This window comes from Arvicola amphibius, chromosome 6, assembly GCF_903992535.2.
Source record: "Arvicola amphibius chromosome 6, mArvAmp1.2, whole genome shotgun sequence".
In the NCBI taxonomy this organism is placed as follows: Eukaryota; Metazoa; Chordata; class Mammalia; order Rodentia; family Cricetidae; genus Arvicola; species Arvicola amphibius.
In genome coordinates this window covers 142,364,652-142,384,061 of record NC_052052.2, presented here as the reverse complement: position 1 = coordinate 142,384,061, position 19,410 = coordinate 142,364,652, and the positions used below count along the sequence as shown (strand labels likewise).

Below are 19,410 nucleotides of genomic sequence, written 5' to 3'. Positions count from 1 at the left end.
TAAGTAAATAGTTAATCCTTGACCCCCAAAGTACTTTGACAAACAGTGCTAGCCGATATAACTACCTACATAGGAACAAGTGTGGCTATGCCTGTAATGGCAGAACAGAATCAGGAGCAGGAGGCCAGCTTGGAACCAAGAAAACTGTAGTAGCACATACCTTTATTTAATGCCAGTACTTAGGAAGCAGAAGCAAGAAGATCTCTCTGAGACCAGACTTGTCTACAGAGCAAATTCCAGGAGAAACAACAGGGCAACTACATACAAAAACTGTCTCAAAAAAGAAGAAGAAGAAATTAAAGCAAAGCGTGGGTGGGATCAGTCCTTCAGCCCTTCACCCAAAGCAGAACTACTCACAGGAACTGGCCCTGAAACACCAGATCTTTGAAATACTCATTTGAAAACCTACTACAGACAAAAACATCTAAGTCACATGAAGCAAATCATCCAGTGATGAACCATGTAGTTCCTCTGCTAAGCAATTGGAATACATGGCTCCCACATGTGTGAATGACATTAGTTTACAAATGAGCAGAGGAAGTAAGACTATAACATCTGCAGTAAGAGTGGCAGCCAATCAAAAGAGCACCCAAGTACCCCATGAATCCGAGAAGTGGAGGGCCTCAAGCCCAATGCAGAAACAACCTAAACAGTAAATATAGTGATGAGCATTTGTACTGTTTTTCTAACCACTTACTGCATTTTCTAACAAATACAAAAGCTTTCACACATCAAGAAAAAGGTGCACATAAACCCAAATGTCAAAGGATGATTGGTATCTTAGTCTTGTTTCTCTTGCTGTAATAAAACACTGACCAAAGCCAACTTGGGAAAGGAACAGGTTTATTTTAGCTTACAGGTTATAGGCTATCAGCTAGAGAAGCCAATGCAGAACCACCTGCCCAGAAAAGTGGGGGCTGCTCACACTGGGCTGAGCTTTCACTAATATATTATCAAGAAAATACCACAAATACACTAAAAGACCAATCTGATAAAGGCCAGCTCCTCAGTTGACTACTCTTCCCAGGTGAATCCTAGTTTTGTGAAACACACACAGACACATCAGCACAGCTGAGTAAGCAACAGATATGTGGTATACACAAACTATGCAACATGATCAAACCTTAAAAAAGAGAAGCTGAAACATAGTAAAACAGTGGCTGAGGGTCATCTGTGTTACATGAAAGAAACCACATATTTTATTAATCCATTTGTGTCAAACATCCAGGAGGGGAAAATCCTCACAGACAGAAAGATTAGTGGCTGTCAGAGGCTGGGAAGCTGGATGAAGTAGGAAGAGAGTAGCACTGGTGTGGAGTTTCTTTGTGGACTTCTGAAATGTTCTAAAATTGACCACAGTGAGAGTTGTATAACTCTGTGAATATACTAACAAACCACAGAATTGTTTTTAAAAGACATTACACTCACATCCAAAATTATATAGGGAAAGACTGAGATGCCTCATCTTGGTTTAAAATACCACAAACACGGGATAGGACCAGGACTGCCCATAACTGTGTACAAAACAAAAGAAAAGCTGATGATCTGCAAAAGATACAGCAAGCAAAGGCCAGCTGGGGAATGAAAGTGCTGGGCTGGGGTGGGGGTGGCTCAAGTGGCAGAATGCTTAGGTAGTGTGCAAGAAAGCCCTGGGTTACATCTCCAACAACACATGGTATATGTCTGTAATCCCAGAATTCAGGGAGTGGAGGCAAAAGAATCAGAAGTTCATGCTCTGGACTACAAGAAATGCCCAAGAACAGAAAGACTGAGTTGGGGGTGGAAGGTGTGATTGGGGATAAAATTGTTCACCCAGAGTATGACAGACCCTGAATGTCATTCGTCCTCAGCACCAAAGAAACCGTAAACACAAAGCTGTGACACCCAGGCTCGGTGAAGATAGCTCCTGGGCTGGATACGCCAAGCAACCCTTTTCCTGGTCAGGTTTTATTTTGGGGGGTGAGGGGAGCCAGGGGAGGTTGTTTGGTTGTTTTACAGCAACAGAGAAGCAAACTAGGTTCAGGGGTAACTTGACCCTCCCCAAATAAAAACTGCAACTTTAGGGCTCAAGAAATGGCTTCCCAGGTAAAGGCACTTCAGCTGAGCCTGAGGGACCCACATAGTGGAAGGTAGAATGGACTCCTAAAAGTTGTTCCCTGACCTAAATTAACAAACAATTTTAAGCTGCAACTTAAGACTTTTTGTAATCCTTGCTAAAAATAAAAGGCAGGCAAATCTACTGTCATAGATATAGTCATTTGGTGCCTACTCTGACAAGTCCCCTAGATTAACTTTAAAACCCATCCTGAATTTGTAATTTACATACAAAAAAGAACTGAAAAAGTAAATTCCTACTTATCAGCACTACAAATCTTTTAATACTTAGATTATCTGCTGTTGATAGTGGAAAAAAAGCAGCCAGATATTCTATTCCACACTTCCCCAAGCCTTCGTACATAATGCCTGTCCAGAAACACAAGCTGTTTGCCTGACCAAGGTGACATCATCTGTTCTTTACAGGGATGACCTCCGTTTACAAAGGTGAAAAAAAGAACACCTTCTTACAATAGGTAACATTAAGGTGTTTTTGTATTAAACAACTGTAAGCAAACACTGTTTGGCTGTAAGAGCTTTGCAAGTCAAAGATAATGGCCTTCCCTCGTAAACTGACTGTTCTTTATAATCATCATTATTTACACTCCCAGGAGGCTTTGCCTATTGCTCCAATAAATTCTGCAAAGAAATAACATGGCAACTTCAGCAAGTCTCTTGAAAGAAAGGGTGGGGGAAAAGGCTAGCTGAGTAAAAAATGTGTTCCATCCCAGTCTATGTCAGTTTGGGGCAGAAAGGGGGAAAAAAAACACCAGGCTTTAGACTGAGACAAAAGTTTCATATAGCATCATGACATTCTGTGGGTCTAAGTAAGGGCTCTGCACAACTGACTCACAAAAATCCATGGTGGAATAGTGAGTTTTAGTTTTGTTTTGTTTTGTTTTGTTTGGAGAGTGGGGAGTAAATACAAGAGAATGAGAAGCAAGTGTTCCCTGATTTCTTCAATCATGAGACTTGACCTAAGGCTTGGATATGAGCCGATCTCAAGTCAACATGTGTTTATTTGATGAGATTTTATTTTTGCTCGTGTAGCCACCTTTCGATAGATTCTAACCTAGTTAGAACCACAGCGGTTTGGAATCCTAACAGCAGTTTGAGATGACAACAGAGTATTTGAAAGCATTTTTAAAGATATAAAACACTTTAATCCCAGCACTCGGGAGGCAGAGGCAGGCGGATCTCTGTAAGTTCGAGACCGGCCTGGTCTACAGAGCTAGTTCCAGGACAGGCTCCAAAGCCAGAGAAACCCTGTCTCGAAAAACCAAAAAGATATAAAACACTGACTCATTACTAGCACCACCAACTAAGCTAACAGGAGTTCAGAAGTTCATTATTAAATCCAGACTTTGCCTGGCTACCTGCACTGGTTGGGGGTGGGGGGCGGGGGTGGGGTGGAAGGGATAATAAACTCCATTGGCATTTAAATAGAAATCTGATCTCTGCCACTCAGGAGATAACCATTACTAAGGATTACTTTCATGAATCTTTAAAATTCTTGCAGATTAAAGTTCTATCAGTGTCAATACCAATACTACTGAGCAAAGATTTTTGGTCTAAATTCAAACCTAACCAGGTGTAGTGGCGCATGCTTGTAAAACAAGGCTCTGAAGGAGACTTAGTGAGAACTTGGAGGGTAGCCTGAGCCACATAATGAGTTTCAAATGGGCCTGAGCTGGTAAAGACCCTGCCTCAAAAAATAACTGGGGCCAGGTGTGGGGGTGCACTGTCTTTACTTCTAGCACTCTGATGCGATCACAGGCAGGCAGATAGATGAAAGTTTGAGGCCAGCCTGGTCTACATGAGTCCTAGAGCAGTCGTGGCTACATAGAGACCCTGTCCTGACTAAAAAACTAAAATAAAGCTCTCAGTACCAAACATCTGCTGTTTTGAGGGAAACTGTTTATGGCCCATATTTTAATTTTGTATCATTTTTGTATGCCAAAACTGAACTTTAGTAAGGGTAAGGCAAGAAAAAAAATTTGTTCCTGGGTTGACAGCTCATTGTGTTGAATGTACATCCTTTTAGAGAGTATGTGTGACATGTAAGAGATACATAAGAAATAAAACTATCGTTTTGATATAAAAATATATCAAAAATAAAAGGCAAGGAAAACCTACATTCCCAGTACTCACGAGGCTGGGGAAAAGAAAGGTGCATTCCAGACAAATCTTCAGCTACAGAATAAAGAGGAGAAGGGAGGCTCTGTCCGTCTGTTACTGGGAAACAGACTGTTACTGGGTACTGACTGTTGTTGGGTAAAGGCAAACACCAGCAAGCCTAACAACCTAAGCTCACCACCCAGGTGGAAAAGCACACAGGAAAACCAACTCCCAAAAGTTATGCTTTGACCTCCACAATTACTCTATGGCAGGTATGCAAGCACCCACACCCCCCCACACACACACATACACACACAAAACGTACCTTGTAGGTACCTTGGTAAGCAGAGACAGGCAATCTCTAAATTCCAGGGCAGCTGGGTTTAGATAGTGAGACCATGGATTTTTGGAAGGGGGGGTCTTTGTTATTAGTAACTTTTCTTCTTTGTTTTGTTTTGTTTGTTTTTGAAACAGGGTTTCTCTGTGTAGCTTTGTAGTCTATCCTGACACTCACCCTCACAGAGACCAGGCTAGTTTCGAACTCACAGAGATCTCTCACTCTGCCTCCCAAGTGCTGGGATCAAAGGTGTGCACCACCACTGTCCAGCGTAAGTAACTTTTTTAATTTAAGAAACTAATTTGAGGGGGCTGGAGAGATGGCTCAGCGGTTAAGAGCATTGCCTGCTCTTCCAAAGGTCCTGAGTTCAATCCCCAGCAACCACATGGTGGCTCACAATCAACAGTAATAAGGTCTGGCGACCTCTTCTGGCCTGCAGACATACACACAGACAGAATATTATATACATAATAAATAAATATTTTAAAAAAAAGAAACTAATTTGAGGACTGGAGAGATGGCTCAGCGGTTAAGAGCATTACCTGCTCTTCCAAAGGTCCTGAGTTCAATTCCCAGCAACCACATGGTGGCTCACAACCATCTGTAATGAGGTCTGGTGCCCTCTTCTGACCTGCAGGTATACATGCAGACCGAATATTGTATACATAATTTTAAAAAGAAAGAAACTAATTTGAAACTCAAGTAAACAACTGAAAAGTGAACAGTCACAAATGTTCAACAAAACCTGTGAAATAATAAGGATCACTAATAACATGATCTGTTTCTTCTACCAACAATTAACTCTCCTCATGATGCTTGCTATATTTAGGTACCAAATCCACAGGGCACCTGGCATTAAGAGTAGCAGCCTCAGGCAGGCAGTGGTTTCTTAACTCCAGCACTCAGGAGGTCAAAGGAGGCCGGTTGTTCCACAGAATGAGCTCCTGGACAGCCAGGGCAGAGAGAAGCCCTGTCTCAAAAAATTTAAAAGCACACATGCACGCACATGCATGCATGTGTGTGTGCCTCATCTGATGGAGTCATGGAGTAAAGGGCCAAGCTGTGTGATGTCACAGCTCCATGGATGGCCAGGAAACATGACCGAAATGCTTCAAAGCAGATGAAAAGCATGTGCTACTAATTTAACTAGGAGCCCAGACCATGACTCCGTATTAAATGCTTTCCATTCGTTCACATTGGCTCTTTCATCCCAACATCAAGACATCATTACAATCTGAAAATAGAACAAACAGAGCTTTAGTGCTTTGGGCAGTGTAAGAATGGGAAAGGAAGCAACTTGGGTAAAACCAACGGCAGTCAGATTCCACCTAAAAAAACAAGTTCATCCAAAGACACTTCTTTTTTCCCTGTGTAGATTTCTTTGGCTGGCCTGGAACTCAACCTGCCTCTGCCTCCCTGGGATTAAAGGCACTTCGATCCATTCCAAGAGGACCAAAAAGGAATGCTGCTTCTCTGTCACTCTATCCCAACCTTACAAACACCATAAGAGAGAATTAAAAAAAAAAAAAAAATCAATCCCAGAATTTTCCCATTACTTAAGGAAAAGGCAAGCCATAGTGAGAGACAAGTGCTAAGTAGCCACATTAATTTCCACAACTACAACATGCTGTAATGGAGGGAGAGGACCCAGAACATATTTTCTTCCACTCAGAATTTGGAGAGTTGCACACTATGCACACTATAGACCTGCAACACTGTCTAGACATTGATACTTCCTTTTATTCTCCTCTAATGGGATCAAGAGGCTCTTTTTTCCCTACCGTAACTCTGTAACTCAATCTGCCCAAGGTCACCATCATCTCAGCATAGCAAGGAAAGACTACACGTTCATATGCTCCAAAGATAGTGCTCTCTTCCCAGTGTTTTACATCCTTTGCCCCCTTAGCATGATGGGAGCAAACTTAGCAAGATGCTAAAACCTATCAGCTGTATTTCATTGATCAAGCTATGAAGCTCAGCCCTAAGAATGGTACAAAGGCCACCCTACAAACAAGACTGAAATCTTGAGTACAAACAAAAATATGATTCCAGGTCATTTTACTACTTAAGTATCTGCATGTATTCACAAAGTAAAGAACCTCATAAACACTAAAAATGTAGAATTAGCTGGGCGGTAGTGGTGCATGCCTTTAATCTCAGCACTCAGGAGGCAGAGGCAGGTGGATCTCTGTGAGTTTAAGACCAGCTTGGTTCCAGGACACTGTTACACTTTACACAGAGAAACCCTGTCTTGAACTCCCACCCCGTGTACAATTATACAAGCTCTCTCCTTTCCTTCAGTACTAAATAAAGCCCTCTGTCTAATAACACGTGCTTTTAATTTTGTGTTACGATGCTTCCACGTGTCTTATCTTAGTCCTAAATGCCCTGGAAAAGGACAAGGAAAGAAAATAGAAACTGACATCTTTACTAGTTACCAATGTTCGTATTTGTATTTAAAAGCCAACAAACAAATCAGATGGCCTAAGATGCACCATACATAGAATGTAATTAGCACAGCCCCTCCCCAGAAGATAACATGGAATGTAGGCCCAGACCTGAATAATCACACAGAAACTATATTAATTACAAGCATATTCCTGGCTAACTTTTACATCTTAAATTAACCCATTTCCATTCATCTGTGTCACCACGAGGCTGTGGCTTACCAGTGGTTAAGACTCTGGGGTCCTTCTTCAGCAGCTACATGCCATGTCTCTGACTCTGCCTACTCCATCTCTATTCTGATTTCCCGCTGGGCTTTACCCTGCTAAGCCATTGGCCCTAACAGCTTCATTCATCAACCAATAAAAGCAACAAATAATAGAAGGACATCCCACATCAATGGAACAGTTTTGAGTCAGTAATTCTACAACACTGAGAAATCTCAAGTGCAAAGGATACACACAAAGAAGGCTACACAAAACATTTTTTATAACCCTAACCTGTGGAAAAGCCATCAAAGGGGCAACACGCCAACTAAAGCCCATGTCAATGGCATGTTTAGAGCCATTTAAAAAACAACAACAAAAATCACTGGATTTTGATAACTAGGATAAGATATAAAAGCAAAAATCACATACTGAGTGAGCCTATACATCTTCAAGTGCAGCAATATCCAGTATGCCATTTCAGTAATTTTTATCTTTGCATACTTGTCTGACTGAAATGATTTCATAATGAAGCAGAAAAGCCATTTTTCACACAGGGAAAATGCTTCTGGCTTATAATTAGCTATGAGGATTACATATGAATTTTTATTTTTCCATGAAAATGAATCAATTACTTCAGCTACAATGGAGCACTAAGAACGCACCGGCCGGAAGAGAGAAGTGTGTCACTATGACCTGTTCAAGTGCTTTCACTCTCTAGTGTTAGATTTCATGACCAACAAAGTGAGTCTGGGACAATCTTTCAACAGCTTTAAAATGAGGAATCTAAAATTCTAATTCATGAGCTCCAGCTTTTTCCACTAGAGCCAAACCAATTCCATCCCAGAATTCCACCATTAGTTTAATTAAAGAATTTTCTGGGTGCTCGGCAGTAGCGGCTCACACCTTTAATCCCAGAACTCAAGAGGTAGAGGCAGGTGGATCTGTGAATTTGTGGCCAGCCTCGTCTACAGAGCAAGTTCCAGGACAGCCAGGACTGCACAGAGAAACCCTGTCTCAAATTTAAAAAGGGGGGGGGGGGGAATCTCTCCAAGCACTAACTAGTGCATATATCACTTACCCACAAACACCTGCAAAACTCAGCCCCTAACAGACGTTCAAAGAAGTACTCCTTATGTGCACCTAGAAGTAAGGGGTGCTACCCATCAGTAAGGAAAAACTAGAGTCTGTCGTGGATGGAGGATGGCAGTCTAGCCTTTAGGTCCATGAGGAGCATAGTGGACTCCTCAGGAAACCCACTTGCCTGAGCACAGATGAGAACTTGCAAAGTTAGAGGCTGGCCCTGGCTAAATCTAGGAGTGTGTATAGAGGATGGGGCAGGTAAATGGATGGTGTAAACTAGAAAGGGTTTTTATTCTATACTGAACACAAACTTGGCTTACACTTGATGCAAGAGACAACAAGCAGTCACTAAAGGATCATTATCAGATTTTCAGTTTCAAGGAATATGTATCCCTCAAGTTGTACTTTTAAATATGTTGTGAAGACAGATTAGGTACTGCTCTAATCGTAACTCTCAACCTATCTTTTCTAATTGTCATGTGTCCTGAGTCAATAGACATTCAACAAACCAAGTGTGAATGGGAGGGGTGGGTGTGATTATATCACCTCTTTAAAGCCTTGCTCTAAATATACTGTTGTCTATGAATTTACTAGATTTATTTATTTCTGAGTCAGCTAGGAAGGCTGCTGGCAGGCTGATGTCTCCAAGTTGGTGATTTCCAACTGTGTAATAATACCTTGAGCATTTGTGCAGCGGTATGCAGTTTACAAAGTGCTTTCACATCAAAAATCTCCCTGGCTCTCCCAGCCTATAAGGTGCACTCAATAATGTTCCAGATGAGGAGGAATTGAGCCATGTTGTGTAGCTTGTCCAGGGTCATACAACCAAGTTAAAGAAAAGCTGGAAGTAACTTATCCATTATCTAAGTGCCCTATATAGTCAAAGCAGACCTGTCCAAATTGAAGGCCCTCTATGACTGAAGCTCATGTACTAGTAATGACAACTTAAACACAAAAAGCAAACTCCCTGCTGCCTAACAGAATGAGCATTCAGCCAGTCTTTCTGTAAACCTATAGAGGGGATAAATACACATGCTAGGTACTAATCCCTTCTCATTTCCTCCTGGCACCTGGTGCTGCACCAAACAGACACCAAACATTTAATAGTTGTCAGAAATTAGAACCAAGAGTCAACAATTGAGGATCTCTCAAAAATAGTGATTAGAACATAATGGAGAAAGAACCACCCAGATTGTAAGAAAGCAGTAAGATAGATACCAAAAGGCTTCCTACATTCTCTGGCAAATTCAGTCATCAGAAATACAGAAATGCTTAGGCTGCTATCTCCCAGGAGGCCAGACAGTCATCTCCTGAACTGACAAAAACACCCACAACCCATCCACTTCACTGTTCCCTATCTACCACCAACCTCCAAAAAACATGAAAAGGCCTGTGTGTACTCAAGAATAATGTACATAAAGTGCCTCAGTAAGTTAGCACTGCTTTGTTGAAACACCAAAGCAACTTGAAGAAAGGCTCACACTTTCACGTCACTGTTCATCACTGAAAGTCAGAATAGTAACTCAAGCAGGGCAGTAACTGATGCAGAGGCCATGGAGGAGTGAGTGAGTGCACTGCTTTATTCCCACGGCTTGCTCAACCAGCTTTCTTGTAGAACCCAGGACCACCAGCCCAGAGGTAGCTCCAACCACAATGGGCTGGGCCCTCCCCATCAACCAGAAAATGCCCTTGCAGGTTTGCCTATAGCCTGATCTTATTGGGAATCATTTTCTCAGTTGAGGTTCCCTCCTCTCAGATAACTCTAGCTGTGTCAAGATGATGTAAAACTAGTCAGTGTATGGATAACAGTCCAATTAACCTAGGATTCACAGGAAGTCAACATTACTATCTAAACTATTTCAGTCCTCCTCTGCATGAGTGGCAGAGCTTGATGGACTTACTAAATTTAGGTTGGTAATCCCACCTGTAATCCCCCAGGCACTGGTGCTGGGGCAGAACCACAGGATCACAAATTCGAGGCCAAAACTAAATTACAAAGAGCAGAGCAACATCCTGACCTTTTGTCAGGTTAGTGACAGCCTGTCTGAAAGGTAAGGTGACCATATGGGCCTACAGTAGGATTCTTCTCAAATGCAGTCAATCACACACCCTTACGACTCAATGAGTAATTACATATAACGTTCCTATCACTCTAGTTGCCCCATCAACACATCTAGACAGTTTCTGTTTCAGACAGAAACACTGGTGGGGACCAAGGACAATTCCCTCCAGAACTCATGGTCTCCAAAACAGCAAAGCCAGGATCAACAGTCCAAGTGTAAGGAAAAGGTAACAAAGGTGATCTGTGACAGCCCTGAGATAGCAAAGTATTTCCTGGAATCCTGGAGAACTATTGCCCATGATGGCCCACAGGTACAGCCAAGAGTGTAGGATGGACAATCACAACACTACAGAGCTTTAATAACCAGTCCCACATAGGCTCTTCCAATGACGACTCTGAGAAAGAGACAAGGGGACAAGAGAGTAGCTCCACCATCTGGTGCCATAAGAAACAATCAAGCATAAACATGCTGCAGCCTAGCACACACCTTGTTCTCAGAAGCTGACAGGACCCTTTTATAATCGTTCTCCCCTTCGGGGTAGTACTGATTAATCATTTGGTATCTATTTCATCTAAGCCTAAAAAACACAGGAAGACATACCATACAGCTTTAAACTATAGGAACAATGTTTTGGCGTTGATACTCTCTTCTGTAAAATGGCCTCAAAAGCCCCTTTTTTCATGTGACCTTGCTATGTAAAAACCATGAATGTGGGTGGCTACTTTAGAATTGACTGGGTCGTCTACATGTTTTCAAGAAGGTGTTGTGTGGCTGTTAAATGTGTTCTCTGAACTGGTAAGATGGCTCCACAGGTAAAGGCATTTTGCCTCTGCCTGATAACCTGATTTCAATTCCCCAGGATCCACACAAGGCACCTCTGCCAGTTGTCCTCTGGCCTGTACATATGCTATGGGAGGGCATGTGTACAACAAGCACACAGAGGCATATACATAGATGCGCACACAACATACAAACATTTATTTAAGGGGAGCAGCTGTACTGGAAGTAGGCAAGATTACGGCACCAGAAGCAAAACAGTAAGTAGTCACTTCCTGAAGGAGTCAGCTGCAATTTTAAGTCTTATAATGAATCAGAACGGAACTAAACTTTAAGGCATTACTAAAAGCCATGTCTATAATGCCAGAACTTAGAATCACAGAACACCACGAGTTTGAGGTCATCATGGACTACAGAATGAGACCTTGACTCAAAAGTAAATTTAAAACATAAATGTACACTTAAGGATTTGAAATGGAAGACATCGTAAGTGGTATCTTATGGAAGAGTAAAACTGTTATATATATGACCAGCAAGGTGAGTCAGTGGGTAAAGCACTTGTCACCAAACACCACACACACAACACACAGAAGACAGAGAGAATAAATGTAAAATTAAAACACACACACAAAAAAAAAAAAAAACTCTCAAACCTTTAGTGGTGGGTGCCTACAACTTCAGCACTTGGAAGGCAGAAGCAGGAGGATTAAGGGTTCAAGGCCATCTCTTTCTTACACAATTAATTAGGCCAGCTTGAGCTACATGAGATTATCAAAAAGAAAAGTTACAAAAGAGTGATGTGATGAAAAGATAAATGAAATTACTTTTTGCTACTAAACTTGTTCTTTTATTTAGACAGTGCCACTCTATACCCCATGCTACCCTTGAAATCAACAACAATCCTCATATTTCAGCCTCCCACGGCTGGGATCTCAGTTAATCTCCCATCCAATTTGTACGCCATCATTTCTGACTTGAGACTTGTTCCACACGTTGAAGAGAAGAACTTAAGTGTTTAAGGCAGTGACCTGGAGGCTGGAGGTATAACTTAGCTCACCATACCACCACTGCTTCCACCAAAAAGAGGAATGACTTGCAGTTCAGAGTTTATGAAGAATCCACAAGATCAAGTGTCCAGCCTACATCTAATTTAACACTTTTTTTCTTTTAGCACTTTTTCACGTCTCTTCCAAAGCATTCAACTTAAAGTAGAAGCAACTGTTTTCACAGTCATTTCAAGGTTGACATAAGACTTCATTGTAATTACAAGTATAAGCTCAACTGGAATAACCAGATTTGGGGAACAAACAACTGACACTTGGCAAGCCTTCTGGGTGGAAGCCAAAGGGGACAGAAGCACACCCCATAGCTGCCCACTGGGCAGAAGCTTCAGGTTAATAACCAGAATGTTCTGCACCTACGGGCAAGGAGGCTAGGTGGGTAGGAGTTAGAACTGACGACCCAACAATTGGGGAAACTTGTAGGACTTGAATACTATACCCAGAATTTTAATTAAAATGACCAAAGCTTAATTCTGAATACTACTACCATGACCAAGACAAAGCAAGAAATTCAAAACACCCCAGTTTAGACTTTACTGAGTGTTTATATACTTGGCTTAATATGATTTTTCCCTCATCCTCTTTCAAGACAAATCCACTGTTAATGGAACAGGCACCAGTCAGAAACTTCAAAAGATGTCATCCTTTTGAAGTCAGTAAGTTTAAATAATCAAGGCACTTAACTAAGAAGAGACTCAGTGCCTTAGACAGACCCAGTATCAGGGAACAGTTCTAACCATGTCCCAACTAATGAGGCAAAATATCAACTAACCATCTAAACTACAAAAGCTGACTATTTGGGCCAGTGGCTACAAACCCTCAATTCCAATATTAGCCCACAAACAATAAATAACCCAATAAAGTGAGATGGTTCAGCTCCTCCAAGTTATACCCCGACCTACACATGTGCGAGACAGCATCCACATACCCACAAACATGCACATACAAAGTAAGTAAAATAATTTGATTGTGAAGTATCTGTACAGATATTAGCCCTTTAAAAAAAAGACGTAATAAACTGACCCAAAATATAAGAACCCAATTTTGGCTTTTAGAACAGAATTATTCGTTTTAAATTTAACACACTATCAACCTGACAGTATTGCTTCTGTATCGTCTGTCTATAGTGACAGTTTTTAAAGATGCTTCTGTTTGGAACTAGGATTTTGTTTGGTGTCACAGTTTTCCTAGCATATGTAAGACCCTAAGTTCCACCTCCAGCTCTCACCAAAAAAAAAAAAAAAAAAATCACATCCACCCTAGACTCCTCGGTAAAGGGAAGGGTTTTCTTCCCACTACTAGAAAAAAAGCAAAGACAATATGAATTGCAACTGAGTAACTTCAGTCCTTCCCCCACAGCTGTAAAATCACAGTGATCATTCAACAAAGGAAAAGCAAGCAAGCTGACTTTTTTGAAACAGGGCCTTGAACTGGCTGTGCTGACCAGGCTGACCTCAAACTAAGAGACAAGCATGGGTCTCTCTGGTTCCCCAGGGCTGGGGATTAAAGGTGTGTACCAACCATGCCAGGCAGTCATTACTTTGAACTTTCAGTGCTAGAGATCAACCCTCCTGGGACTTCAGCCATGCTAAGCAAACACTCCAGCACTGAGCTCAACATCCCTGCCCTGGTATACTGCTTTCTATTGTTTAATTTTACTTTGCAACTATAAACTGTAGTAAGACTCAGTTTCTAAACCTAATGAAGTAAGCCCTCTCACTTTCTGGGGTCCCGGAGTGGTCTGGGTATGTTTTTGAGGAGTATATTCCCGGCTGCTGGCCTCACACTAGCTATGTAACAGAGAATTACCCTTGACTCCTGATCCTACTGCTTAAACCTCCTGATTACAGGCACCATCAGGCCCAGTTTTCCTGGCAATGGGCAAATGCTAGGAAAACATTCTACCAACTGAGCCATATTGATGGCAAGGGATCTGAAAGACAGTGGGCTTATGGACCAAGATAACCTCGAACGGTGCAGGAATTACAGGCATTTGGAAAACTAGACCCTTAAAACATAAAGGCTAAGTAGGGAGCTGGTGAAATGGCTCCAAAGAGAAAGGTAAATGTGTCTTGCAAACAAGCCTAAATTCAATGCCAATTAAAGATAAAAAGAACTGAATCAAAAAAAAGTTGTCTGATGACTTCCCATGTGAACGTGTCCTAGCATATGCTATTTTAAACGTTATTACAGCCTAATGATACAAAATCTGCTAAAGCTGTCCTAAATACCAACCCGGACATTTGTTTTTGCAGTATCTGCTCCTATCTGGTATCAAGCTAAGACCAAATAGTCTGGTTATCATCCCCTACTTTCCCTAAGAAAAACCAACTATAAGAATGATGCAAAAGACAGAAAATATGCTGCATACAACTGTTTTATTGTTCAATTGGGCTCTGGAAGGCAACCTTTCCCAGTTATTTAAGGTATTGTAGTGGGAGTCGTGCCCAATACAATTAAGATAGAATTATATTTCAATTTATGAGGTTCTCAAGGATGTCATTTAATAAGAAATACAACACTCATTTCTCCAAAGTCTTCCATCTACAATCACACTCTCAAACTCTTTGCTGAGGCAATAAAGTAAATGGGAGGCATCTAAAGCTTTTGAGAGCAATTGAAGGAAGCATGCTGCCTTCCACCAGCTTCTATATAAAGCAGCAGCACACTGTTCTACATCTTCCACCCACATAATCTCAATGGTTTAGTCAAGTGACAAAAGCAGTTATGACATTTTCCATTTTACAGAAACGTGAAGATTCCCACCATGAACCATTTGTTCTCCTGTTAAGATCCAGTGGATCTTGAGACTCACACACAAGTCCTGGGCTTTCTGGAGTACAGTCATTCAGATACAGTAGTGGGCAGCTGAACAGCACAGCCAAGAGGACAGCCCTTCTCCAAAGACAGTGCAAAGCTTCCGGAAGAAAGCAATAGCTGAGCAGCATCCCCTTCAAAGGTTATCATGCCACCTCAACACGACAAAGTAACCAAATCCTCATTCAACTTCGTCCACACACAAGTAAAGCTCCCCTAAATGCACTTCCCTTCGTTTCCATGTTAACACGGGCCTGAGTGGGACTACACTAATATGTCACACCATCAAAGACCTGGAACTGGGGAGTAATAATACTCCAGCGTTAAGAAGGCCCCTCCTGTCTCCTCTCCAGCCCCTAAGTGGCACAAGAACAAAGTTCAAGGGCACTCGGTGAGGGATAAGATTCCCCGATGCTCACCTGCTGGGACCCAGAAGACCTCAAAGCGGAGGTTTGCCGCACCTTCCACAGCCCCTTCCTCCTCCCACGTCCCACGTCCCACAGCTCCCACTCAGACCGCTCCTGGAACCTTCCGCCCGACTTTTGACATCACGGAGGAGGAAAGGTTCCACCGGGTCGTCCCTTTGTGACGTCACAACGACAACAGACCGTCGCTGATGGTGATGGGGGGCGGCGGGGGTGGGGGCCAGAACCACTAGGGACAGAGGGCGGAGAGGGGGCGGGGAGAGGAGGGGGGAATTGCATAGGCGCCTGGCAAGGGAAGGCCGCGGGGCGGGGAAGGGGCGCGCTGACGTCTTGCCTGCTTAACCTGTTGCTCTCGAGACTGCGCTGGAGCCCGCGGGGCAGGGCGGCGTGAAGACGCCAGAGCCGCCGAACCTAGCCGTGCGCGCGGCGGGGGGCGCCCGAGGCAGCCTCCCCCTCCGCTGCACTCACCAGCCTGGCCCGCCCCGAGTCTGCACGCCGCGCCACCCGCGAGCCCCACCCACCCGCCCGGCCAGAGCACAGCCCGGAGTCCGCCCCCTACAGGCGGCCCGCGAGCCCGCCGCCCCGGCCCCTGCACAACCCGCCGCGGGCCCCGCTCACCCTGCCGGCCCGCTGTGGCCGGGGCAGCGGGCCGGAGCACGATGTGAGCACGGACTCGGCTCCCGCAGATGCTCTGCCTCGCGCGGCCACCGCCGGCCACAGCGGCTTGCGTCCGGACGCCCGGACTCGACAGCATTCGCTGGCAACCAGCAACAACAAAAAAGCCTACCCCACAGTGCTTTTCAACTTATCGAGGTCCGGGATAGGGTGGAGGGTTCTTGTCCAAGTTCTACCCCATCTCCTTTGTGGCTACATCAGAAACAGACATGTTCTGGGAAGGCGTCCACTCTCCAAGGCAAGGTTCTGCCCATGCAGTTTCTACACGCCGAGTTTAAACTAGTCCTTAGCGCTCTACCCAGCCCTCTGCAATGCGGATGTATTTTAATTCTTAAATTCCTTATGGAGCAGCTTTGTAAGTTGAGCTTCATTATTTAATCTCGCGTTTCTTTCATAGTTAAGTTTTCGTGTCTAGATTAGAATCAGCTCTCCGGAAGAGGAATTAAGGTTTTCCACTAAATATATTTTTTAACAGAGCCACTGCCCCGAAGGTCATCTCCCATTATACACTCCACAAAACAGAAAGGGAAAATACTAACACCAAATTGTCGACTCTAGTTATAAAACTTTCTTCTACGTTCGCATTGTTCTTTATGTATCTTCAAGGGCCTTTTTTTCGGGGGGGGGGAGTTCTTTGCTGTAAAGCATATGCAGCTAACCACCGGATCACTTGAGTGCATATTTGGTTAATCCCCTGGTTCCCCTCTTTGCTCCCTCCCCCCAAAACTTACAACAACAAAAAAGCCACCACACAAAACAAAAACACTCCCTATGCCAAGCAAAACGTTGCTATACTATGCACAAAACAAAATTAACTACTACGACCCAATTTCAGAAGCCCAGTTAAGAAGGGTGAATTATTTGTAGTAACATATGCATTCACTCACACACTCACACACATACTTAAACATTAGCTCGATTTTCCCCTAAAACTAGAAACAATGAACTCTTTTTAAACAAAACCAAAATCAGCCTCATTATTAAAGTCAATACCAATAAATGCAATCCCTATAACATAATTCCCAACTGGCTTACGTTGCAAACTACATAAGCCAAAACGACCACATATATTAAATGGATGTGCTAGTGCAGGAAGATCGTCATAATCGAACCCAGGGTTGCAACTCAAAGGGCTTCCAACACACATATCTTACACAATTTCCTAAATAACACCAATAGCAGGCTCATTTGTATGCAAAGTGCAATATGGGGCCAAATCCGCCCGAGAATGCAGTTTAGTTCTATCATGGCAGGCCCCCCCCTCACAGAACCCCACGCTCCACCAGAATCACTTGCCTTTCATCTAAAACTACATTAATGTTGTGTCATTCGAGGTCAATTTATTCACTTGAGGTATCTCTACACCAGTCTGTTTTCTCAACCAAACTAGGCAGACACGACTTTGCCTGAAAAGCCCTTTCGGAAAAGCAAGAACCAGCCTTATCGGACGCCGCTGAAAACCCTTGAGCGGCAGAATTTATCTATAAACTTGACATTCACAACCATTGCTTAAAACTGCAAGCCAAAGGGTGTGTTGTTAGGAGCACTTACGTATTTCTTCTGAATGATATTCCTCTTGGGTCTTTCCTTGCTCATTCTGAGATCCAAATGCTGATTGCAAAAGGGGACAATTGCTTCATGAATTTAAAGCCGTCAGAAATTTGCAAAAAAATATCCTGGTGGTTTTTATTGTTGTTGGTGGTGGTTGATCTTGTAATCCGACTTTTCTTCCTCTTCCCCCAAAGCCAGATTCGCCTTGAAATAAATCCGAAATTGAGAAGGATAAAAGAAAAAAAAATAAAAAGAGCCAAAGACGAACGAAGCAAACAAGAAAAATTCACTTTAGTAAAACACTCATAATGGAAAATTTCCCCCGAAACACACAACACAGAGACACAAAAAAAGAAGAAAAAAAAACCGACGCCCTTCACTCCCCCCCTTTTTCTTCCAAAAACTACATCAGCGAAACGTGAAGGTCCTTAGTGTCTGATCTGTAGTTACATCTTGGATAAGAAAAAGGAAAGATAAATTCAAAATGTTGGAAGTCACGTTTGTGCTGCAGCAGCAGTGCGAGCAGAAGAGTCAACTCCAGCGGCGGCGGCAGCACCACAGCGGAGGGCTCGCCGAGTCTCTTTTTTCCAAGCCCCCTAACCAATGAGAGAGAGGCTATCCAGCCCAACTTTAAATGGACTCTGCTTTTATACAAGTTAGGGCTCCTCGGCTAATTCCCCGCCGCTTGCCAGCCGAAAACTCCCACAGCTGAGCCCCCGCACGCCTGCTTACCCTTTGCCCACCAGCCCCAGCCCGGTGCACAGCACTGCCGTAGCCCCGTCGACCAGACCCGGGAGAGGCCTCCGCGAACCCTTCCCAGTCCGCCCCCCAGACGCCTCTCCCACTCCGATCCCAGGCGTGGAATTGAGAGAGGCTCCCTAGCTCAATGCATGGCAAGCTCGGTCGCTCCACCTCAACCCCTTCCCTCCCCCCTCCCCGCAGTCCGCTCACCCCACGGCCGCCACATGCAAACCCTCGCCACTGCCCTCACGTCTACCTGCAGCCGGGCAGCTGGGAACCAGAGGCCCAGGACGCCCGGCCCGGGGGAGAGCCGCCTATTCCCGGGGCACCTTAGAATAGTCCCCTTGATCTTCTGGAAGTTGTAGTCCCTTGACTACAAAATGGCTATGGCCACGGGAGCTCGGAACTACAATTCCCAGCGTGCTCCGCACCGCCTGTCACTCAAACTCCCTTCCCCGCTCTCGCCCCCTCCCCCTTCGCCGGCCCTGCCAACAAACGCTAGGACGTGTCCCGCGTGCGACACTGCTAGAGGCTGGCACGGGATTGGCCCGCGGAGCGTGTGGTCCGCGAGCGAGGAACTCCCCACGCCGGCCCGCCCCCCAGTCCCCTCCCCGCAGGCGGCCGGCCAGGCCCCGCGCGCCCCGCCCCCACCCGGGGCGCGAACCGCCTGTGGAATCGAGGAATCGCTCGCGCGCCCGTGCGCGCGCGCGTACCGCGGGCCCGTGGGCCCACGAGGGGGGCAAGCCGCCAGGCTTCCCCGAGGAAGGCCTCGGAGCGTGGTGGCGCGGGGGGCGGTGTCAGCGAGGGGTTGGAGCGGGTCCTAAGCAAAACTGGGCCACGCACCAAGAGGAATCCTCGGTGCGAACTCGCTGATCGGCGGCGCCGGCTGCTTCTGCCGTGGCAGGCGGCGGTGTCACCTCAGGACAGCGCCTCGCGCCCGCTCGTGTGTGTGTGTGTGTGTGTGGTGTGCGGAGCGGCGCGCGGCCGGGGTGGTCCGGGGTCACGGCTCACAGCCGG

The 19,410-nt window shown here is 44.6% G+C and overlaps 1 protein-coding gene across 1 annotated transcript in view; it reads right to left on the bottom strand.

The window, feature by feature from the left end:
* The window catches only part of Jarid2 (jumonji and AT-rich interaction domain containing 2), a 186,018-nt gene extending 167,778 nt beyond the window's left edge, over positions 1–18,240 (bottom strand). The window contains exon 1 of the mRNA XM_038335118.1: positions 17,653–18,240. Within this exon, the coding sequence (XP_038191046.1) occupies positions 17,653–17,697 (45 nt within the window). The 5' untranslated portion in view covers positions 17,698–18,240. The remainder of the gene's footprint in view (positions 1–17,652) is intronic.
* Positions 18,241–19,410: the final 1,170 nt, after the last annotated feature.